General features: G+C 33.5%; 1 protein-coding gene across 1 annotated transcript in view; it reads right to left on the bottom strand.

The window, feature by feature from the left end:
- LOC149077892 (endothelin-converting enzyme-like 1) overlaps positions 1–16,469 on the bottom strand; it is a 32,624-nt gene extending 16,155 nt beyond the window's left edge. Inside the window, exons 1-12 of the mRNA XM_089241496.1 lie at positions 15,278–16,469; positions 12,733–12,795; positions 8,660–8,776; positions 7,238–7,324; positions 6,986–7,110; positions 6,670–6,773; positions 5,749–5,879; positions 5,530–5,631; positions 4,444–4,518; positions 3,313–3,416; positions 2,278–2,336; positions 892–943 (exon numbers count right to left, since the gene is read on the bottom strand). Of these exons, the coding sequence (XP_089097622.1) occupies positions 892–943; positions 2,278–2,336; positions 3,313–3,416; positions 4,444–4,518; positions 5,530–5,631; positions 5,749–5,879; positions 6,670–6,773; positions 6,986–7,110; positions 7,238–7,324; positions 8,660–8,776; positions 12,733–12,795; positions 15,278–16,030 (1,772 nt within the window). The 5' untranslated portion in view covers positions 16,031–16,469. The remainder of the gene's footprint in view (positions 1–891; positions 944–2,277; positions 2,337–3,312; positions 3,417–4,443; positions 4,519–5,529; positions 5,632–5,748; positions 5,880–6,669; positions 6,774–6,985; positions 7,111–7,237; positions 7,325–8,659; positions 8,777–12,732; positions 12,796–15,277) is intronic.
- Positions 16,470–16,886: the final 417 nt, after the last annotated feature.

Genomic DNA, 16,886 nt, shown 5'->3' with positions numbered 1-16,886 from the left:
TATTTTTTTTCTCCAGTATTTTACTTCATATATTTAGGAGAAATTTAAAATAAAAGTTGTTTTGGTAACTGCTGTGCCTCTGGTCTAAAAATATGTTTGAAAAATTGTATTTTTTCTAACGAAAAATTCCACAAAAACAAAGTTTACATAATTTTTTTGCATGTAAATTTCAAATGCAAATGTATGAATTATTTTTATTCATATTCTGTATGTTTTTGTGAACACTTTAGTGAAAATTTCATTTGAATATATTGAAAAAGTTATGATTTATTTTCTCAAACAATGCCGCTTAAAAATTGAGCCTCGGAAAAGTCATCTGCATCAGTTTTTGATAAATTTCAACATTTTTTTTCTCAAAAAGTTTTCGAGATATGCAAATAATATTTCACACGGTTAATAAGGATGGTAAATGCAACAAACAAAAAAAAAATCATTGAAATCTGAGACTATGGGTGTCATGGCTGGGTGATTTGACATGGAATGACCCCACTATGAGAATTTATAAAGACACTAAAATATTTGACTGGCCAATTGTATCAATTGATTTTTAACATATTTCAAAAATGTTTAACTGATTTTTTTTAAAAACCTACTCATGTAAAAATTGCATAATAAGATGGATTTAATACATATGGATGACTAAAAAACAAAGTTAGCTCCTCATTACACAGCACTTCGATAAAATGTTTTATCAAGGCCGATTAATTTCAAAAATTCAATAATTGCATATTTTGTGCTTTTTATTTGAATTTTTAATTTGATATTTTTAATTTTTTTAATATAACAAGGGGGGTTTATTGTATTGATGCTGAGCAACAAATTAATTGACAGCAAACACAAAAACAAACTAATGAATAACAAAAACACAAACAGTTGAACCACAAAACTTACAGAGGGGAATTTGAATTGAACAAAGGTTCTTGAAGTAATCCAGATGGTACAACTAAAACAAAATAAGGAGAGAAAGAAAAATTCCAAACTAAAAACAAAAACTAAAGAAAAAACATAATCAAGCAAATAAAACAAACAAAAGTTAGGTGTTTTAAATTAAACAAAATAACTCCATGAAAAAAAAGTGAATTTTTTTTTGTGTGAAGACACATTTCATTGTTCATTGGGTGCAAATGAACACGTTTTTTTTTTCAAAATTGCTCTTTATTTTGCACCCAAGAAAAGCTGAACAGATTCCATGACTTACACCATTGAGCCTTTTCAATGTATACTATCCAAGAATGATAAAGATTTTTTTTAATTGGTCGATTTTCAATTAAACCAATGCACATAGGAAGGGCTTTGATCCAAACAATCTGATTTTTGAGAAATAAAAAAAGATTTCTTTAAGCTGTGTATGTATTATATTCTGAATAAAAGAACCAGCATTCTAACCGCATTACAACTGCATCACAATTATTATTTTTCGCACACATAAATGAAAGAATCATTAAAAGTTGAGTCAGTCACATTGACTCAATCTTTACCAAAAAATAGAACCTTTTCTGCATGGATAGATTTGAATATTAGATAGCATGAAATTTGGTCAATGTTAAATAATTGTCAGATCTTTTTTGGTTTCACAAGAATGAAGTTCAGTTGTGTTCAAAAAGCTTTACACGCAAATCTTAACTATTCACTTATACTTCTCAGCCAAGAAATGTTTGGAAAATTTATTATCATTAGAGAGTTTCCCATCCCCCCTCACTGTGCATAACAAAATAACTCTGCAATCACATGCCTTCTGTTCAACCCATAAGCCAATGAGCAATATCTTGGAGTGATTTCCATGGATTTGATGTGGAGAAATTATTAATAAACAAGCATATTTTCCAGCCTAGATAATGTTGTAAACCAATGAAATGTACTGATATAAAAAAGTGATTCCACTATAATATACTTGTACTTTAGCTAATGAGGTGAGCTGAATGATTATGCAGAGCTGTAGTTTTCAAACAGTGTGCTGCAATATCCTGGAGCGCTGTGATCCTCAACTAGTGTGTCACAGAAATTTAGGGTGATACCTAAGTGCCTTAAGATATTTTAACATTTGAATCTCATTCCTAACATTGCTACAAAAGCATCAAGTTTAAAAATCTCTGATTTAGAGCATTTCATGCATGTATGTAAAATGTATGTAAGCCTGAAAATACAACACTGTAAGGAGAGATTATTAATAGAATAAATAAAATGAAATAAATTGATAGAGTATATTATCGAACAATTATTAATAGAATAAAAATTTCTGAAAATAAAGTCCTTCATAGATAAAATAGAACACCATACCTAATTGGTTACCAGCATAGCTGTAATGAGCAGTGACATCATGGGGATTAACAGGCCAGCTACACATGAAAAAATACATAAATATATGAGAGATCTGCATGTGTAAACCTCAGTACACCATGACACAAGTAATTTCACCACTAAATGCATATTAATATAAAAAGGTCTATTTTATTTTAAATGTTTAGCATTTATTCTTTATTTTGTCTGAAGTAGTAATTCATTTCACTCACAGAGAAGTTGGAAGCTTAATAGTTCCACTGAGACAATTGCATTCTTATTGAGAAATAATGAAATCATTTTTACACTAGCTCTTTAAATGTTACAATCTGGTGATTAAAAACTAAATTCTGGTATATATTAAAATGAAAATTGTATTAAATATTGTTGGAATGCTGTCAAAAAATGTTATATTTGTTTTTATTGTACCAAGATCATTTTGTTCACTCATGAGCTAATTGAATTGGGACTTAACAAGGCCTGTAGCCAGAAATTTCTTTTGGGGGGGGGGGGGGACAGTTGCATTTCGAGAAGGTGGGGAGGACCAAAGTGATAAAACAAAATAGATTTGACTATGCTTTTCCTATTTTTTTCCGTCATTTTCACACATTTTCGTGGCGGCAAACCCCAAGTCGCCCCACCCCCCTACAGCCTTAGGACCTGTAGTTTTGAGACAATTCTAAATAATATATTCTAATACAAACCTGCACAGCCAAAAAGACCTACACGATTGACAGATGGGAATTTTTTGTTGAATTCCATTATTGACATAAAATTTTAAAATATGAGAAAAAGTATTTCACACATTCCTTCAAAGGGTTTATATTAGCTACCAGGTAAATACATGAACAAATATATACAAAACTTGAACTGCGTATTTACTAGCTGACCAGCTACTGCAGCCGATAAAAAAAGAAAAGTTGCATGTACTGCAAAGCTTGTTTATTTATTTTTTTTTGGAGATTACTACATTTATTGTGGAAATACTTAAAAAAATATTATAAGACAAATTTTCGTGACAATAAGTTATCTTACTGGCAAGCAGAAAATGCTCCTTGCTGCAGCATTTCACTTTGCTTCATGCGAAGGAAAAACAGACCTTCCTTGATGTTTTGGAAGTAGTCTGCTTGCACAACCCACTGGAAAGGAAAATGGTAGTATAAATTGTAGTCATCAGAGTAATCATGTTGAGTTTGGGGAAGAAATTCATTGCATCAAAAAGACACGAAAACAAAAAGTCACTCTTAAAAAATGGGTTTTTTTTCAGACTGCAAAAATGTGCTATCATTGTCAAAACTAAGAACCAAATACACATTATTATAATAGCAATTAATTTGTAGTACCATTAATTTTTTGAGTTTGTTGTTTTATTGACATTTTGTGGGGCATCATTAAACTATGCTAATATATTCTGCCTATTTGGTGTGATATGATCCATATTTTATTATTAGATTAGCAAACCAAACATTGTCCTCTGAAGTTGGTTATAGTATAGTTTGACTACATGATAAATATTTATTCCCTAGCCTTTGCCAAAGATAAAGCCTTTTTACATTTTCTGGGATATTGTGTATAAGCAGACAGAGCAGCCAGGATCATCCAGAAACATTAAACCCTAGACTCAATAACGAATTTCCCAAAGCCTCCTTGATTTGATGCCATGGCATATAGAAGCTCCTTTTGGAGCCTTAACCCTTTACTGGCTGAATAGGATTTGAATCGGTTTTCTTTATTTTTTTCTTTTATTTTCTCTTCTGATCTTTTATTTTAGAGATATCAACCATAAAATTCATGAAAAAAATTTGTCGTGTTTTCTGTACTTACCCATGTCCACAGAAACAACATAAAAATTAAATTTTATTCTTCCTTAAAAACTAGGTCATTAAAAAAAATTAAATTTATGACATCAGTGCGCAAAAAAATGATGGAAATTTTGTTTTGTAAATTCAGTTTGGAATGTCACACCTTCAGAAAAAAAATCAAGTGGACAAAAAATATTTTTTCTCAATTACTAAAACTGATGGTCCCAATTGGGATGATTAACTGTTAAAAGGTTAAGAAGATTTTACAATTATTGTATTTCTGTTCTTAATGTTATTGTGTAGACCTGAAAATATGTGTACTTATGATGATGTATTAAAATTATATTTCAAAATAACAACTCACTTCTTTATAATAGTTAGATACTGTGCAGTTGGGATCAAACTCAGGATATTCCAGCTGAAGAACGGCAGATAGTATCTAATAACAGAGGAAGGAAATCAATAATCAATTAAGAACCACATCCACTGTAAAAAAGGATAAAGAACAATGTTGTTAGCATTAATACAAAACCTTGAACAATGAGGGGTTCGATTATGCTAAAGTTTTAAATTGTGGCAGGTACTTGAAAACAGATTTTAATTTATCAAGAAAGCAATATTTTATTGTTATTTTTCAACATTATGTATGGGAAGAAGAAAGTGGGGACAAACATCAGATTCAGAATGTGAAAAGTTTTGATATAATACTTTCATGTTAAAGAAAAAGAAAAATGGTGACAACACTTTGGAACAGATTACCACAATGTGACAGACCCTGTAGGGTGCTGTGATACATTTTTGACATGCAAAAAGGTATTTTATCAATAAAATCCACATTGAAAATGGTTATTGAAACAGTGATTTCCAATGCAATGTTACTTAAAGAGGCATCATATTTCTTGAAATAAGAACTGGGGTGCTTCCATTTCTGTAAAATACTTGCTGAACACTCAGCAAGCATTTCCCAACATATGTGTTTGTGGCATGTACTGTAATTTACTGTATAGGCCTATACCTTGCAGGCTATCTTAATGCACACTGCAGGTGAAATCCGCTTTTATGAACTTAAACTTGAACAATTAATTCATAAATAAAAAAAATGTTCAAAGAAATGGCATATTGTCTGGGACAGAAGACTAGTTAATTAAACTATGGCAGTTTATAAAATCAAGTAGAAAACTATTTTAATGGATATTTTCACTCCTGCTGGCAACACAATGGTGCAGATTATACATAGAAAATTAAGTTTTTTTCCTGTTAAAATTGAATTTAATCATCAAAAGATAGTATTTAAAACTGGTGCTTAATTTAATTTGATAAACACTTTTTCAATTTTTTTACCCTGACAAGCTTTAAGCAGAATAATCCCCAAAAGATTTATTCAAGGTCATTGAGTTAGTTTTATCATTCACATCAAATTTTTTAAAATGCTAATGAAAAGATTACTCACTTTACCAAGAGCTGCATCATGTGTTGCTGAGTCAGACAACCAATACAATCTCCTTGTCATAGATGAAAATGCACCGATGATTTTGTGAACATATGTGCCAACCTAATATAATTCATTCAAAACAACAGAATTAATTTAAAGTTGTTATGAATATGTCTCAAAATATATCAACAATGTAACATACTTCATACATATATGAAAATATTACACATCTCTTACTTCTTTTTTACTTTCCGTACTAACATACTGCTTCATATACATGGAACCAACAGCATGACCCAAAAATTTGCCAGTAAGATCAATACAGTATTCCCATCTTTCTTTGTAGGGAAGATCGGGGCTATCAACACCTTAATAAAAACATGAGAATGACAAGAAGTAATTAATGCAAAACTCACATGCACACACGAGCAGACAAATTAATTTTTTCCAAGAAGATTTATGCAAAATTCATTATGGTTTGTTGAGAAGATAGTCTTGAACGATTTCAAAGTATGCAGTTATAAATAAGATAAGTGATATTAAGACAGCTTGAAACAAATTGATGAAAACTCTCACATATGAAATGAATTTTGTGATATTCCTGTTTAGTTGATCATTTCATCATTTTTGTCGCACCTTGATAGCTTAGGAGAGCAAATCAGACTGAGACTAAAAGCTTTAATTGTTTATTCTGAATAAATTTCCGCAATATCTCTCGCTAAGAAATTGCCATGCACAAACACCTTGGCGTAGGGAATTTTTAGAGTAGGGCTTGACAAATCATAAGAAAATCTAGGCACCAGAATAAATTTTTAGCAAGCAAAATTTTTTTTAGAGAAAAACCAGTCAAAAAATATTTAAAATTTTCCAGGATAGCAACATTTTTCAATATTGATAGATAGGGTGACATGAATTTAAAAAAATTTGTGTTGTTTTGGCCCTAATTTAGCAGCAACATATAGAAATTTTAGGTGCCAATCTCAATTTTTTAGTTGTCATGGTGCCTGGGATTTGTCTAGCCCAGTTTTACAGTATCATTGGAACATTTTTTGGCACAACAGGGTTATTATCTGTCTGACTGATCTGACTATCAAATTAAATAAACATAATAGCCATATAATTAGACCTTAAAACCACTAAAAATATAGGATTCACTACCTTCAAATGCTTGATAAAACTGATTAGCAACCATCCTGTGTTTTGAAGACAAATGCATTACATAAGTGAAGAGTAATCGCCACATGTAATAGTCATTCAGCAGCCTGTAGAAATTCAAAAAAATTCAATAAGTCATCACCAACATTGAAATATCATGAAGCATTCAAATAGCATCATGTTTCACATTGTAGCGTTTAATGCAAAAAAAGGTTATTAGTTATGTAATAATGCAGCCGTTCTAATGTGCTATATAGCTCAAATAAACAAGTCCTATTAAAATAATTTATAATTAAACTTGCTTTGATCAGAAACTTACCGAGTATCGGTAGCAGATATCAGAGTTGATATATCACTGAAATACTGTTCAGAAAGTATGGCTACTTCTGTGTATGGACGGACAACATCAGGAAAGTACGAGTGCAACAAGCTTGACCAAGATATCTGCATGCATATGAAATAATATTTATCAAGAACATGGTTGAGACAGTATAATTAAGTTATACTTCTTGTTATATTCATACAATAATGATACAACAATGACTTGTTGAGATTGAATAACCAGTCTTACACTTGTCGATAACTTGTCCAGATCAGACACACTCATAACCTTATAATTTTGTGCTGTATTCCTTAAGGCTGGTGCTTCAGGAGTTATCTGCCAGAAAAGGAAGGGGGAGGGGGGAAAAGAAAAATTTCACATATGTGTGAGGAATCAAATGTATACTTTTCTTATTCTGCCTTATTGTAACCCAGGGTTGGCTAAATTAGAGAAAATCCAGATTATCAAGGAAGATGAAATTAGTGGAAAACTGTTAAGTTTTTTATGCATAAAATCAGTTGGTTACTTGATAGTGAAATATTGTATTGAATTTAAGAAACACTATTCAAAGATTAGGTAGTTGAGAATTACAATTGAAAAATAAGATTGTTTCACACAGCAAACAGGGATATGATGTACGTATTAAAATCGTATACTTTGGTGTATTAACATAAAATCACTCGCAACATTAAGCATTCTTTAAAAAAAAATTACTGGTACTTTTTGTTTCAAGTAAATAACAGGTAAATTGCAGACTGAATGAATAAATCAGTAAACTTTTAAGCCCTGGATAAGAAAAGGTATCATAATAACCATCTCCCTTCCCAATCCATTGTCAAAGCCAAACAGGTCAGGGAAAACAAACATACTTAAAAAATAGTATCAGAACCTATTTGTTCTAGAAAAATTAACAAAATATTGCAAGTCATAATAACATAATAAGCAGGAAATTATATTATCTAGGTTTTCTAATGTAGCCTTAGAGGCCAGATTAGAGAGGTTCTACCGTATTAAATACAGAATGTCACACAATAATGAATACCATTTTAGATTCTAAAATTCATCCTCCTCAAAACCTGTGCGGATATGAATTGGCCCAATGCCATCATCTTATATTTCTCTCAAACTTGGCCCAAAACCATGTCATAATTTTATTTTATTATCTGTTAATCAGTTAGTGATCATTATTCATCCTCTTGTACTGATATTCTCAGTTAAAATCATTTGTATATGCATTTCAGCCATAGCTACAATGAAGTCAAAATGTCTGTTCAATGAATTAGTTTTGCGTTTACCAGAATTGTTAGAACTCTGTGTCACAATTATCATTGAGTAGAGGTAGCAACAGTAGAGATTAGTACTTAAGAGTCTGAAAGCTCATGTAAACATCAATAATTTGCATTTAAAAATAAGTAAGATAAAAACAGTTCATCAAAATTGAAAATGAATTATAAAAGATTTACAGTGAAAATTGAACAAAACACGAAATGAGCAAAATTGTCTGGATAATGAAAATTTAGATTTAAACAAATCCAATGAGTATAATAATTGTCTACCCTTCTCTTTCAAATTTAGTCTGCGGCTCTGGGAGAAATTTTGTGTTTTATAAAATAAAACCAACCCTGGTCAAGGTATAGAAAATCTAGAAAAAAAAATATTTAACATTTTTACCTCTGCCAACCGCTTTTCATAGGCAAACATGTTCTCCGCAAACCTATTAGCTATTTGGACATCAACAGACATCACCATCAACAGGTTTTTCATGAACAGCTTATAAGCCTTGACCAACTGCAAAGAGCGGAAAATTATTCTTAGAATCACTGATAATTCAAGATCAAAATACAGTGGTGACTTGCAATATGACAGTCTCACACTCTGATGCTCAAACTTTTCAGGATTGAGTATGCATGAAATCTGCAGATAAACATGTATGAAAAACATTGTCGTGCAATTCAACATTAGTTCACTGACTGAATACTAAATAAGCGTAGAAATTGTAAGGCCCCACTGCAGAAGTGAACGTTTTTAAGGGAAGTACAAATCAATATGACATATTTGAAAAAATAAAATGCAATTTTTCACTACTAACAACACATGAATGTAAAATGCATGATAAATGAAGTTTTTATGCATATGAGGGCTAATTGAACCTGAGCCTACATAGAGCTTTAAGCTGATTCTTAATGACAGCTAAAATGCAGGATTAGCACTTAGGTCTGTTGAAGTTGACTTAAGCTTACACAGTTTACATTGGTTGGGAAAAAAGCAATTTATATATAAATAATATTTTATTATTCATTATTTTAGAATTTCATAGCAGCTTAATAAGAATGCCAAACTTTGGTGTTCTAAATTGCTTCTGGAAGTTTATTTTGAGCTACCACAAATTTGAATTATTATCTTTCAATGTATTACAAGGGAGAATGAAACTATCTCGAGATACTGGAAATCTGGATTTTAGATGGAAGATTGATTGGAGATCTTAAGTGTGTGCTACACATCCTCTATTGTCTGCAAATTATTAATAGTGCTTCAATAACTTTCATTATTACACATTTTCAAAGAAATTATGTGTAGGTTCACTTTCATATCCTATGCCTGGAAATAAATATATTTATACTTGTTCTATAAGATTAACAGACTGGTAGTAGAAAAAATTAATGTTTATATGCAAGTTAATAATCATGAGTGCTCTTTTCGGCTCAAAAATCACACCTATTCAGATGAGTTATCAAAGATGGATAATTCAAATCCAAGGCTTGATAAATCAAAAAAAAAAATAAAAAATAAAAAGTACCAACAAAATTTCTAAAGAGCCAAACAGAAAAAAAACAGTCCAAAATAACTAATTTTTAAGAAAAGAGATGTTTTTCTCAGCCACAATACATCTAGGAAAGTGACTTTCTGGATACTATGCTGAGGCATATTTTGAAAACAAAAGTTAGTTGTTTCCTCCCACAGGAATCAAACTTGTGTTCTCTTGCAAACTGAGCAAGCATGTGCTAACCAATACACCCCACACAACTTTTCTTTTCTTATAACTAGTGGTGGGAATCGATTAAAATTTTTAACTGATAATTAAAAATTTTCAATTAATTAATCAAATATTTTTTTTGACCATATAAAATTAATAGATGCTATAGAAATATATTTTATTCATTTCACTCATCTATTCTGTAGATGTAAACAAATATAGGAATAGGTTAAGAAATTATGACTGCCAGCTTCAAGCAATTTCATATGATGAACATAATTGACAAAACCTGTAATTTCTTCACTTGAGTCTTGTCTTTTTTTAAAAAAAATCTGTTATTTTTTATTATTATTCACTGACTTTCAATTATACTGTGTTGCTTGTTTTCCCAGAACCTCCTCTCGAAGATGAGATACTTCTAAGAATAACTAGAATTAAGAATCTTTAACTTCTAAGAATAACTTTAAAAACTAGCATTCATAGTGGAGGCAATAAATTTTGGTTGTCTTCAAAAACTCCCATCAAACTCAATTTGAAACTGAAATCATCAGTTTTTGCTGAATCTAATTTGATCAATATATTGATTAAAATAATTTTTAAATATGGTTAATTATCCAAAATATTCTGTATAGAACATGATTCATATATATAAGACATAATTGGTTTTTTTTCTAAAAAAATCAAGTTAATTCACAAACTTTAAATAATAATTTTAATCAAATTGATCAAATCGATTAACTCAACTAAAATTGTTAACTGTGATCAACAATTGTTCTATTAACTGATCCGATTGATCAGACCTTCAAAGCAGAATGCTTTGCATTGTTCTGCAACAAACACTCGACTGACTGGAAATTTTCTGCAGTAAAAATCCCCATAATAGTGTTTTTTTTGCAATTCTTTTAAAATTCTTCCAAATTATACTGCAGTAGCACTAATCGTTGGCATATTCTGCTCTCAGAATTGAACCAGTCCTACTTATCTCCTCCGCCTAGTAGACCAGCGGTAAGATGCTCGTCTTCCACTATGAAGGTTACCATCAAGGTCTGTGGGTTCGAGTCTGGGCATAGAATGTCAGAAGCAAGTTCTTTACCTACCAAGCGAATGAAAGTCGATGGCCGCCTATCGGGTACTACAGACAGATGGAGCCTTCATTTTCCACTCAACTCCACTGGTTGGAAATTGCTGTATGGTGAAATATGACTGAAGTTGCAGTAAAGTATAGCCCTAATTATAACACAGTAGTGTGATATGCCAAATGGGGACTGCAGCCTCCCTCAACTCACTTCACTCATTGTTAGAAAAATTGATGGTAGCACTACATATAACAAGCATTGCACAGCAACAAATTTCATGTTAGGTTCACAACACATACACGCACATTTCAGCATGTACCGATTTATTAGAAATTCCACAGAGGAATGTGGGAGATGTGCATGTGTGGTTTAGTAGTAGTAGCCTGCCTTAACTGCAGAAATAGCTGGTCTTATACTAATGTTAGTAAGAAAGGAAAGTTGCATTGGTTGGCATGTTTGCCCAGTCTGCAAGAGTACATAGGTTCAATTCCCAGAGGAAATGATCAACTTTTCTTTCAAAATTGTGCCTCGTGAATTCCCCTCCCCCCCTCTCCCATGAATTATAGAATTAGATGAAGTTGTATAAAACTGATTTTGTAGGGATGTCAAGATAAACCCCTGATGAAATAAAAGATTTTTCTATCACAAAGACGTTTACATTAATTTGAAATGCACTCACTAGAAAACTATTAACCTATTAGATTTCAATACAGGCCAATATGTGGGCACCTTAATGGTTTGTAACGATATATGTTACACATTGATTTGTGCAGAATTTGTGAACATATAAGGGGGACTGATATATCTTGTATTTCAGCAAACAAATAAAATGGTATGGGCTAACATTATCTATGAAGTTAATGGTTATCAGAACATAATTCATGTTATGGTGATGAGTATACGAGTATTTTCAAATTGGCACTATTTTATGGACTTGACAAATCAGAAAATTTAGGCACCAGCCAGATTTTTTAGGAGTCAAAAATGGTTTGTTTATCAAGAAAAATAGTCTTGAATAACATCTATTTGACTCTTCCAAGACTTTTTTCATGTTGGTGGATGTGCTGGCATGAAATCAAAATATTTTTTGTCATCCTGGGATGCTGATTTTACCATTCACTTAAAATTTTAGGCGACAATACCAATTTTCTAGTCTTCACTTGGAAGACTAGAAAATTAGGGATTTGCCAAGATTTGATTTTTAGTGTGAGATCACACCTATGGAACTTTTCATGCTCCACTAAGCATGCCATAAAGGCAATTTAGAAATACCAGCCATCTTCCTCAAAAACTTAACAAGCATTTTCTGCCAAAATGATTGGCCAGCCAAATAGTAATAAAAAGTCATGCATAATTAAATAAGGGTCAACTTATCAAACATGTTCAATATTTAAGTGAAGCAGTATTAAGCAAACCAGTGCTGTAACTAGGCAGGTGTAACAGGTATACCCACAATGAATGAACGTCAGAACTTTGCCACTGGACTTATCTCGTTGACAAGATCTCTTCAGCCCAGCTTCATGGCAGAGTCTGGAGCAACAGGTACACCCACACAAGGCCCACCTGGAAGGGGGGCCCAGAATGAGTCTCGATGGGTTATTTTCTGGGCCCAAAAATGGGCTAGAAGGGGGGGCCTAAATGAAAATTCTAGCACACGAATGGCTAGTTACGGCAGTGAAGCAAATGATACTCACCACATGGTCAATTGGATAGAAATAATATTTTGGGCTCGGTAGACCCAGTCCATCAGGAACTAACTGCAAATATCAAAATAACTTGTTATAATAATTTCACTTACAAATATGTTAGCGTAACTTTGATAAGTAAGATATTCATATGCAAATATAATTGATAATCATCACAACTCATTAAGAACCCATCAAATCTGGTATTGGGATATGATAATAGAAAGCTATTTCAGAGAAGTAAGAGCCGATTTATTATATGTATTTTAAAAATGTTCAATTCACATAGGCCTACAAATTCTCAATATTTTCCTACTTTAATAATTTTTCCCCCACACAGATTTTGTCATAAAATCAGCTTTTTCTCTCACCCCCCCCCCCCCCAATGGGGGAATCATTTGTGAATTGCACTCTGCAATTGAAAACATGTTTAAAAGTTGACTTGTAATATAAAGGTTTTTGAAAGGCTCTGTATGAAATTCACCGAAGGCATACTGCCAAAAAAAATGATTTCAATCATCACGTTTGCAATTGATTCATTTGAATCTCATCCGAATAAGCTAAATTTTTGATGGAGAGGATTTAGAAATTTTATTTCTCTTGTTTTGTACTTTAGTTTGAATTGAATAATGAATAAGAGGGTATGATTCCATAAACATAGTAAACACCATTACAAGGACTCCCCCCCCCCCCCCTTGCCAAGATGCTTGGTGATTTGTCTATCAAAAAAGGCACAAGTTCATTTTTTACAAAATTTACTTTTTGACATTTCCCACTTTATTACTCTATACTTTTACATGTTGTATATCAAAAGGGCATCATTTTGTGGTTCCTGGTAAAAAAATAACTATAGCTGAATTTTCAATATTTATGTATTATACCGAAAAAGCTAGTTTTTGTTTCTTTGTTGTTTTCTAAATACTAGTTTCAGTAACTGATGTTCTTTTAGCATAACGTGATTCAATCAATCACACGTGGAAAACTTTAGATACCAATTTTTTTAGTCACCATAATGGTCTGGCATCCAGGATTATCAAGTGCATGGCTTGACAAATTGACAAACAATTCAGGCACTATCCAGGGTAAGAAAATAGAAAACAATTTCTTTACCTACCAAGTCTAGGGCGACCACCGATTAATGACACTTTCATTTCCCACCCAACTCCACCCGTAGGAAATAGTTGTATGGCGATACCACCAAAGTTGGTGTGTGGTAAAGTAGAATTCAGATCTCTTAAGAGCCGAAAAAAATTTTCCTGAGAGAGAAAATGATCCAAAATTATTTTTCTTTCTTTTCCCAGACTTACTGACCTTTTCCATTGTTGGTAGGCATGTTGACACTGAAAATTTGCCCTCAGAAACCAATTTAGTAACCACTCATTGAAAACTTTAGGTACAAACATCAATTTTGTTTATTCTCCATGGCACCAAGGATTTCCCCCGTCCTGGTCAAGTGATAAATACTTTAACTCAGGGCCCCAACTAGAAACAAAAATTCACTCTGTCATCTGGGGGACAATATACATTTTGGAGTCCCTCTTCCCATTATTTTGAATGGGAAAAGAGTAAACTCTGTGCCCTTCCTGGTCTAGCACCTGGGCACAAGATCTTTCTGCCATTCCCAAGTTGAGGCCTTACTTTGGTAGGGATTGCACAATAAAAGTTTGATAAAAGTTCTTCAATAAAACTGGAGAAATGCAACCAATAAGCTTATTGTATTTGCTCGAATGCAACATCATACTTATTGGCTGCAATTTTCAAGTTTTGTAAAAGAACTTTAAAATTTTTATAGTGTAATCTCGGCCTAAATAATTGGCTTTTGAACTTTTTTTAAACATTTTTTTCAGTTTTTACAGATGCCGATATATATATTTCCGTGGATGTGGATTCACTCAATAAAGTGTGTACAGCTTTGTTGTGGGCTGAAGTTTCACAACACATTGTGTAAAAAATTTATATTGCGAAGTATTCAATAATTCAAGTTAATGCCAACTTTCAACATTTCTAAAAGTACCAAGAGCAAATTAGCTTCTAATTGCACTTGGTGCTAAACTTGAGGTTTGCGACATGGTTTCTGTGTCACTATTAGGAATAACCTTGTTTAATTATAAATGCTGTAACTTCTCGTAAAAAAAATAATGACAACAACAGCAGTAAGAAACCACAAGTGCGAAGGAACAACAACAAGATTATTGAGATACTAAAAAGTCTTGATACAGAGCTGCCACTAATTTTAGAAGTCCGCCATTAGGTAGGTGTTCACCTTCGATTACAGTGAAACATCGCTACTGCAATATTTTTCCAAGTCTTGTTTGGAAATGTCTACACTCTTATGTTCAACAGCTGCCTCTTGATATAACGATAATCCTGCTATACAACAATGTTTCTTGGTTCGCGGAGTATTGTCATATCAAGGTTTCACTGTATTCAACAAAACAGCACTGTGTATATCACTTTGGATAAATATTTTAACATTAAATTACTAAAATTATTAGACATAAAACTGATTCAGCTAACGAAAACTAGCTCTTTTTAAAAAATGTAAAATAATCACCTTGATGATGTTTTTGGATGGATCCAAATCATTCGGTTCAACCAACACCCGGAAATAAACAGGCACTCCATAGGTAACATGCAACTTCTTAAGCACCTCATTCCTCTTCCACTGCACAGTCGAGGTTTTCTTCAAAAGCGGCCAGCCACCGATCTCTTGAATCGTGTAGTCAAATTTCAACGGTAGCCAATACTCAATCTCAGCCAAATTCATACAAGACGCATAGAAATTCTTCACCTTGAGCTCGGGTAGACTAACATCACCGTCATGCGGCACGAGATCTATCAGGTGTCTTATCCTGTGGTAAACGGTGCTCTTAAGTTCATCGAGCACAGAATAGGACCCCTTATTCTGGGGCAGGGGATTCCTCTGGAACCAGCCGTTACAGGAATAGGCGAAGAAATCCACACACGGGTTCTGGGTATGGTCGGCCCTCGCGACCACGGCCGAGGCGGTCTTGAGGCAGTCGGCTGTCCTGCAGTGGTCCGGTTCGGGACATTTCATAGACCCTAGACGGGCACCTAGACCGATAACTATGAACAGGAATATGAACAATAGCACACACAACAGAACTATGATAACGTGGTATTTATTGGACGCGAAGTGTTTGGCCCGGGTCCTCAGGTCCTCGAGCCTGGATGAATTCGGGGGTTCCTCCAAGTCCTTCTCGCGGTCGTTATTCTCGACCATTCTGGAATTCTCCTTGGGATCGGTCTTTTCTTCGTCCAATGGCTTGTTGTTTTCGGCGGTCATCCTCGTACTTCAAGATGAGAAATCCCTGGATCCAGAGAGAGAGAGAGAGACAGGGAGGGAAGGACAAACACGAAAAGAGCCGGCGCTAGCCACACTTCTTCGAGGAGGAGCACATACTTCTCTAGGTAATTCACAGAACTTAACCTTCAATTCACCTGATGACGAGCAATACACAAATCACACGCAATCACCTCGATTCATATACAAAAAATAAAAACAAAATTGTATCTAATAAATTGCACAACAACAACAACGAGGAAATGAATCGAAGGAGCGCATTTAAAATCGCGGCGCTCCACAAAAATCAACAAGTGGAAATGAGAAAAAAAATTATTTCTTTTCTCTCTGTCTCTCGTCTGCAGGAGGAGGAAGAGAAGAGAATCGCAAACACGCGCACACACACAGCGACAGCGTCGCCAACACACGTAACACGTCGTCTGCGGCACTCTGGCATCAAGTAAACGATTTGGCTCTATCCGGAATGATGCCAAACGAGCGATAAGAAGTTGTTTCTATTAGGACTTGGCGATGGTAAGTAACTATAGCGGCTTCTCAAAAGTTGATGGAAGGGTTGTCCGCGACTAATTTTTATCGCATTTTTATACTGAATGGGATTGAATCAAAGCCGAATAAGATCTTGAACAAATCTTGCATAGGCGGAGATAGACGTGGAAGTCGGGGGGGGGGGGGGCATGATGATGATGATGATGTCGATTCATCTATACATATTATGCATTAGATCTGTCGACTTCACCTTCGATTTTGGGGGGGGGGGGGGCTGCCCCCCCTCGCCCCCCGTATCTCCGCCCATGAAATCTTGAGCCGCTTTAGATTGAATAAATTCCGCGTAATAACC

This window comes from Pholcus phalangioides, unplaced genomic scaffold (assembly GCF_987345545.1).
Source record: "Pholcus phalangioides strain wild (caught in Gottingen) unplaced genomic scaffold, Ppha-v1.0 ptg000014l_1, whole genome shotgun sequence".
NCBI classification, from domain to species: Eukaryota; Metazoa; Arthropoda; class Arachnida; order Araneae; family Pholcidae; genus Pholcus; species Pholcus phalangioides.
The sequence above is the reverse complement of the archived record's forward strand: the minus strand, read 5'-3'. Positions and strand labels throughout refer to the sequence as shown.